The sequence below is a fragment of the Argentina silus genome (assembly GCF_951799395.1).
Source record: "Argentina silus genome assembly, chromosome: 20".
In the NCBI taxonomy this organism is placed as follows: domain Eukaryota; kingdom Metazoa; phylum Chordata; class Actinopteri; order Argentiniformes; family Argentinidae; genus Argentina; species Argentina silus.
In genome coordinates, this window is record NC_139674.1 from 12,668,299 (window position 1) to 12,675,798 (window position 7,500).

The window sequence follows — 7,500 nt, forward strand, 5'->3', positions numbered from 1 at the left end:
TCTGCACGGGAGAGCCTGGGGGCAGGGCGCTCTGTGGAGCTGGAACAACAATAACCGTGGTGACCACACACAGACAGGTACAGGAGAGAGGGACAGGAGACACACTGGAGAACTGGAGCCTAGGGACCTCCAGACCTCCAGACCTCCAGATATGGGACACAGTCCAGTAACCTGAGACCCCCAGCACCGACGAAAGTTCCCCCACAACCCCCCCCCCCCTCCCCCCAACTACCCAGAGAAACCCAGAAGAGTTCCTGGCCAAGATGACGTGTGACTTGGCCCAGACCCAGACCTAGAGTAGGGCTGTTAGGAAGATCACAGATCTGTAGTTCTTTAGTTGAGGTCAGTCTGTCTAGACATTAAAAGTCAATATGACACTCAGATTAGATAGAGAGGAGGAGAGGGGAGGAAGGAATTACTTTAATTAATTAATTAATCAATCAATCAATCAGTCAATCAACTGGTGTGGTTAACAAGATTTAGTGTCTTGTGTGTGTATACTGTATGTATGAGTCAGACCTGGATTGAAAAGTATTTCAAATACTTTGAGCATTTGCTTGAGTCTGCCTGGTCTGCCAGATGGGTGGGGTTTGCACTTTTTGGGACTAATATCATTGGTTCCATTGTGTCAGGCAAACTCAAGCACAGCTCGGTATTTTAAATGATTTGAAATACTATTTCTTATGAACCCAAGTCTGGTATGATGTGTGTGTGTGTGTGTGTGTGTGTGTGTGTGTGTGTGTGTGTGTGTGTGTGTGTGTGTGTGTGTGTGTGTGTGTGTGTGTGTGTGTGTGTGGGACTCACCCTCTGAGATGTGGACAGTGAAAGGGCTTCTGGGTATCTGCTGCCCAGCGAACGTCACATAGATGGTGTGAGGCCCTTCCAGGACCGGCCCGTAGGTGCAACGGAAAATACTGTCCCCTTTGTTCTCCAGAATGACCTCCACCGTGTCCCTCCTGCCCTGGGAGTCCACGATGATCACTCCGACATCGCCAGCACCTGCCCCTGGGGGACCGCAAAAGATGTGACACCTTTACCCACTGTGCTGCTGCTGCGAAGGGGGGACAGAAATAGGCGTAACACCCATTAACAGGTACAGTATACCCAGGTGTGTGTGTGTGTGTTACCTGCGGTGTAGATGTCGAAGTAGGTGGGCTTGTTGGCCACGTTGCCCATTGACTCCAGGCCTGGCCCCCTGGCCTGCACCTTGTTGGGGTCTCCCATGGCTTTGGACACATTCACTACGAAGGGGCTCCTGTCAATGTCCTGCCCAGCGAAGAGCACCTTCACCTGGGGAGAGAAGCCCACACAGGCCCCTGTCAGACCCCTGGAGGTATTCGAACACTAAGCGTGTGCGTGTGTGTGTGTGTGTGTGTGTGTGTGTGTGTGTGTGTGTGTGTGTGTGTGTGTGTGTGTGTGTGTGTGTGTGTGTGTGTGTGTGTGTGTGTGTGTGTATGTATGTGTGTGTGTGTGTGTGTGTGTGTGTGTGTGTGTGTGTGTGTGTGCGTATGTGTGTGTTACCTTGTGAAGGCCCTCTACTTTGGGCATGTAGACAACAGAGTAGGTCCTGTTCTTGTCATTGTTGGGGATCACTCTGGCCTGGAGTAGGGAGAGGGAGGGAGAGGAAGAGAGGGTAGAGTGGCCAGCAGGTGGTGGTTAGACAGTGTTAAGGTATATTTTGTAGATGGTTCTTAGGCGGTGTTCAGATATATTTGGTATGTATTTCTTAGGCGGTGTTAAGGTGTATTTGGTATGTGGTTCTTAGGTGGTGTTAAGGTATATTTGGTATATGGTTCTTAGGTGTTAAGGTATATTTGGTATATAGTTCCTAGGCGGTGTTAAGGTGTTAATATCTGGTGTCCCACCTCCTCAGTGTGGCCCTCTGGGTCCTCCACGTAGACCAGCACCTCCCCTAGCCCCGCCTCCACCGTCTCCACAATGAACTCAGCTGGCTTCAGCACCATGTTCCCTCTGGGCTCAATACCTGAGAGGGAGGGAGGAGGGAGGGAGGGGGAGGGGGAGGGAGGGGGGAGGGGGAGGGATGGAGGGAGAGAGGAGGTAGGGAGGGAGGGGGAGAGAGGAGGGAAGGGGAGGGATGCAGGGAGAGAGGAGGTAAGGAGGGAGGGAGGGATGGAGGCAGAGAGGAGGGAGGGAGGGAGGGAGGAGGAGAGAGGGAGAGATGCGGAGGAGAGAGAGAGAAGGAGAGAGACAGAGAAGGAGAGAGCGAGAGAGAGAGAATGACAGAGGGGAGAGAGATTAGAACCCTCAATCACACAAAACAGAATGAATACACTCTGAATCCCATCTTTAATCGGACACATAAATCAGCAGCCCTTTTTGAGTGGTGGTTTGCTAGAAGTTCTCTCTCTCTCTCTCTCTCTCACCTGGTCCGTAGGCCCGGGCCATCTTAGGGTTCAGGGTCTTGGAGCGCAGGGGGGCACCAGGCTTCAGCTTGGCCTTGGGGAACTGGGACAGGTAGGTCATCACTGAGTGCTCATCCACATTGGGGTCCACAATCTCCTCTGGGGCGATCACCTGAGGGGAGGGAGAGGGAGAGAGAGGGAGAGGGAGAGAGAGAGAGAGAGAGAGAGAGAGAGAGAGAGAGAGAGAGAGAGAGAGTTTATACAAATAATACATATACATATACATAATTCATCCAAAGTGACTTCCAGTACAGCAAGCAGACACTGTACATGTGTTGTACACATGGTCCCTACGGGAATTGAACCCACGACCTTCGCATTGCCAGCGCTACTGTACGCTCTACTGTACCCACTGAGTCACGTGGCACCAATCCAGGGGTCAGAGGTTACCATAACGCTCCTTCTATCGGAGAGTCAAAGCCAGATTAATAATCTCTATTAATAACTCTGCGGTGACTCAGCGATAAAGACCTCGACCGAAACGTCTCTGCAGTGAAGCCACATCAAAGCGGGTCGTTAAACAGACTAATGAGGATATATGTCTGCTCGTGTGAGTTGATAAACATTAATAGGCCGTGTGGATAGGACCCAGAAAGCCATGGGCTGGGGAGGAAATTCCAACAAGCAGCCTCTGATGAAATTAGGCCCTAATTGTATTGTGTCCAAATGCACAATGTGTTTTCTGTTGGCTGACAGGGAGAGTGAGGGAGAGGGAGAGGGAGAGGGAGAGGGAGAGGGAGAGGGAGAGAGAGAGGGGGGGGGGGACAAAGGGAGAAGAAGAAAGAAAGATATGTCCACAGGGAAATGGTTCTGGAGGAGACTAATCCAATCAGGGTTCAGGAGAATTCCCCTTTCTTTGAGCTACAGTAGAGCTACAGTAGTGGCATTTAACCTCAGTCAGAGAGAGAGAGGGGGGAGGTGGGGGAGAGAGAGAGAGAGAGAGAGAGAGAGAGAGAGAGAGATATACAGGTGATATACAAGAGGGAGGTGTGTGTGTGTGTGTGTGTGTGTGTGTGTGTGTGTGTGTGTGTGTGTGTGTGTGTGTGTGAGAGTGAGAGAGAGAGTGATATACAGGTGATATACAAGAGGGAGGTGTGTGTGTGTGTGTGTGTGTGTGTGAGAGAGAGAGAGAGAGAGAGAGAGAGAGAGAGAGAAGAACAAGAGAACGAAGAGAGTTGGAACAAGAGAAAGAAGGGGGAGATGGAGGAAGAGGAGTGAACGAGGGAGTAGAGAGAGAGAGGGAGGGAGAGAGAGAGGGAGGGAGAGAGAAAGAGAGGGAGAGAGAGAGAGAGAGAGAGAGAGAGAGAGAGAGAGAGAGAGAGAGAGAGAGAGAGAGAGAGAGAGAATACAAGTTGCCCAGTTGGTTGTGCAGCTTCTGGCGACACATGAAAGGACTGTGTTCAAAACCCTCTGAGTAACGGGGTCCTGTCCCTCATTACCCACTTGTACTCAGAGACATGCAGGTGGAAGAGCTGGCTTATGTTTCTGAATAACACACACACACACGCACGCACGCACACACACACAAGCACGTACGCAGGCATTACGCATGAACACACACACACACGCACACTCTGCCCACAAAATAACATAACATCTCCACACCCAGAGGGAGTGTTTCTGTGAGAGGAACCAGACTTGGCTGTACTGTACATGCCAGAGACTTGCCACTGCTTCAGGCACACACACACACACACACACACACACACACACACAGCTGCATCCCCCCACACATGGTCAGTAGTTTACTCGTAATTAAAATGGATTCTAATCCCAACATTCCCATCTTTCCTTAGACAATGATCCGTGATTAGACGCCATTATGGGGAGTTTGTTCCTTGTCTCTCCAGTTGAGAATCTTGGTCTGAACCCGTTTACGAAAAACACAAACATTACATCTGCCATTCTAATTCCACTGTGCACACACAGAGGTTTACTTTCACTCTTTCACCAAGTCTCTCTCTCTCTTTCCTCTCTTCCACGCCGATCCCTCACTCTCACTCCCACCGGGGGCTGTTAGCCAGTGTCTGGGCCGGGGCAGGCTATATTTACCCCTCGGCTGCAGGGAGAGGAGGTGAGGGTGGTGGGGGGGGGATGGGGGGGGACGGGGGGGCAGGCCAAGAAATAGCCTGTGGTGGTATTTAGCACGGCCACGTGGTTCGACTGTAATGCTGCTGCTCTGTGTGTGTGTGTGTGTGTGTGTGTGTGTGTGTGTGTGTGTGTGTGTGTGTGTGTGTGTGTGTGTGTGTGTGTGTGTGTGTGTGCGCGTGCGCGAGTGCGTCTGCGTGTGCGTGTGATTGTGGGTGTGTGGGTGTGGGTGTTTGTGTGTGTGTGTGTGTGTGTGTGTGTGTGTGTGTGTGTTTGTGTATGTGTGTGTTAATCAACTGAGACAGAGTCAGCGGGGGTCTTGGGCTCTTCATGGTAAAGGGTAGGACTGGGGAAGGCAAGATCTGATCCGTAATCAGTCGTTTCTGGTACAGTTTCCCATAGCTGTTCTCTTTGGAAAAATTAATAAGTCCTCCTGCGTTCTCAACGATCCGACCATGTGACTCAGGCCTCTAAGCATGCTGGGACTGTCCCTGTTCTTCCGTAAGGGAAAGACTTTGTTCCTCTGTATGGCGTCCAACAGCCTAAAGCACTGCTCTCAACCCTACCATTATAGCTAAGAAGCAAGGAAATATAGTAAATCAACTCAGACAGACACATGCACGCACGCACACGCACGCTTGCATGGACACCCACACACACACACACACACACGCTTGCAAGGACACGCCACCCACACACACACACACACACACACACACACGCTCGCATTGACACCCACACACACACACACACACACACACACACACACACACACACAAATCTACGTACGCACACACACACACACACACACACACACACACACACACAAACACACCCACGAGGATACACACACCCACACTCCATACACATGCATACACTTAATAAAAAACAGTCTGAGAAAATAGCCAGTCCTCAGTTATGGTCTCGACCATTCTCCCTATAATATCCCTATTACTTATGGCCTCATATAACTGTCCTCTCTCTCCCTCCGCTAACGTAAAGCAGATCTCTCTGTGGAGAGCTAACTGCAGCTTTTCTGGGTGTGCATTTCCAACCATTGACTCAGAAACACAAGAGGTCACCAGAGCTAATGGAGGCTAATGATTTAGCCTATTAAGTCATCAAGTGCTTTTGACATGACAAAACACAGGTTGGCTCTGGACAACTGGGCAAAGCTGCAGAAACACACACACACACACACACACACACACACTGACAGAAACACACACACACACACACACATACACAGGCAGAAACACACACACACATGCACAGACACATGCACGCACACACACACACCATACACGCACACACACATATACGCATGCACATGCACACGCACACGCACACAGTTCTGTTCATCATGTTTTCCACCTTGGAATCTTAAACTATATTGACGTGTTTGACTGGGAAGTAGTTCGTGGTTTTATATAAACATGCTCCACTGATCCTGTACGTGGCACCAGCCTTACCTCCACCCAACCTATCTACCCTCTCTAAAACCCAGCCTTACCTCCACCCAACCTACCTACCCTCTCTAAAACCCAGCCTTACCTCCAACCAACCTACCTACCCTCCCTAAACCCAGCCTTACCTCCAACCAACCTACCTACCCTCCCTAAACCCAGCCTTACCTCCACCCAACCTACCTACCCTCTCTAAACCCAGCCTTACCTCCAACCAACCTACCTACCCTCCCTAAACCCAGCCTTACCTCCAACCAACCTACCTACCCTCCCTAAACCCAGCCTTACCCCAAACCAACCTACCTACCCTCTCTAAAACCCAGCCTTACCTCCACCCAACCTATCTACCCTCTCTAAAACCCAGCCTTACCTCCAACCAACCTACCTACCCTCTCTAAAACCCAGCCATACCTCCACCCAACCTACCTACCCTCTCTAAAACCCAGCCTTACCTCCACCCAACCTATCTACCCTCTCTAAAACCCAGCCTTACCTCCACCCAACCTACCTACCCTCTCTAAAACCCAGCCTTACCCCATACCAACCTACCTACCTTCTCAAAAACCAAAACCAACCTACCTACCCCTCTCCACCATCTATCCTTACCCCAACCTACACACACCCTATCCAAGTACCAAGTACTTCAGTACAGCACACGGTCGTAACCCCACATCCACGTAAGAACCAGCCAAGCCCAATCCCCATGTACACTCTAAAACCTCTCCACATACTCCTCTCCGATGCCAGCACTCCAGCGAGCCAAACACAGGCCAGACTATAAATCAGCAGGGTTTTAACACGGTCTGTGATACCACTGTACCCACTCTGCATAGCCCAGGGGAGGCTGGCGGAGGTAGAAATCGGAGGACGGGCCTCACTGTAATGCATGGAACGGGATGAGGAATGATCCTATTTGATACCATTCCTCATCCCATTGATACCATTGATACCATTCCTCATCCCCCCCCCCCACACACACACATCCTGGTTGCCTGTCACTCAAGCCCTGTCATTACCAGTGCTAGACGGTCTCTGGAATGTCACCTGGGACACACACCCCCCCCCCCCCCGAACCACCCGCCCCACCCGCCCATCGACAGCAGAGGACACACTGATGTGGTCAAACGTGAGGGATTCCTGCTGTTCCTCCGTAGAGCCAGTGGCCTCCGATTTCTACCCCCGCCAGCCTCCCCTGGAGCCAGCTCATGTGTTGATAGGGATATAGGACCGCACCAGGCAAGTCCCAGGGGAGCTCATTTATCTTCACACACACACTCACAGCGAGCCAACAAGTTTGACCCCGTCACCGATCCCCCTGTGTGTGTGTGTGTGTGTGTGTGTGTGTGTGTGTGTGCGTGTGCGTGTGCGTGTGTGTGTATGTGTGCGCGCACGTGCGTGTGTGTGTGTGTGTGTGTGTGTGTGCGTGTGTGTGTGTGTGTGTGTGTGTGTGTGTGTGTGTGTGGTATTACCTGTGGCACGCCAAGCCAGTCGTCAGCCTGCTGCATGGCCTCTCTGGCATTCTC

General features: G+C 51.3%; 1 protein-coding gene across 2 annotated transcripts in view; it reads right to left on the reverse strand.

Annotated features, from left to right (window-relative positions):
• flncb (filamin C, gamma b (actin binding protein 280)) overlaps positions 1 to 7,500 on the reverse strand; it is a 58,741-nt gene that overhangs the window by 31,540 nt on the left and 19,701 nt on the right. For both annotated transcript variants that reach the window (XM_083692045.1, XM_083692044.1), the window contains exons 3-8: positions 7,447 to 7,500; positions 2,385 to 2,535; positions 1,866 to 1,984; positions 1,522 to 1,599; positions 1,128 to 1,290; positions 805 to 1,005 (exon numbers count right to left, since the gene is read on the reverse strand). The exon at positions 7,447 to 7,500 is cut by the window's right edge and continues 44 nt beyond it. In XM_083692045.1, the coding sequence (XP_083548171.1) occupies positions 805 to 1,005; positions 1,128 to 1,290; positions 1,522 to 1,599; positions 1,866 to 1,984; positions 2,385 to 2,535; positions 7,447 to 7,500 (766 nt within the window). The remainder of the gene's footprint in view (positions 1 to 804; positions 1,006 to 1,127; positions 1,291 to 1,521; positions 1,600 to 1,865; positions 1,985 to 2,384; positions 2,536 to 7,446) is intronic.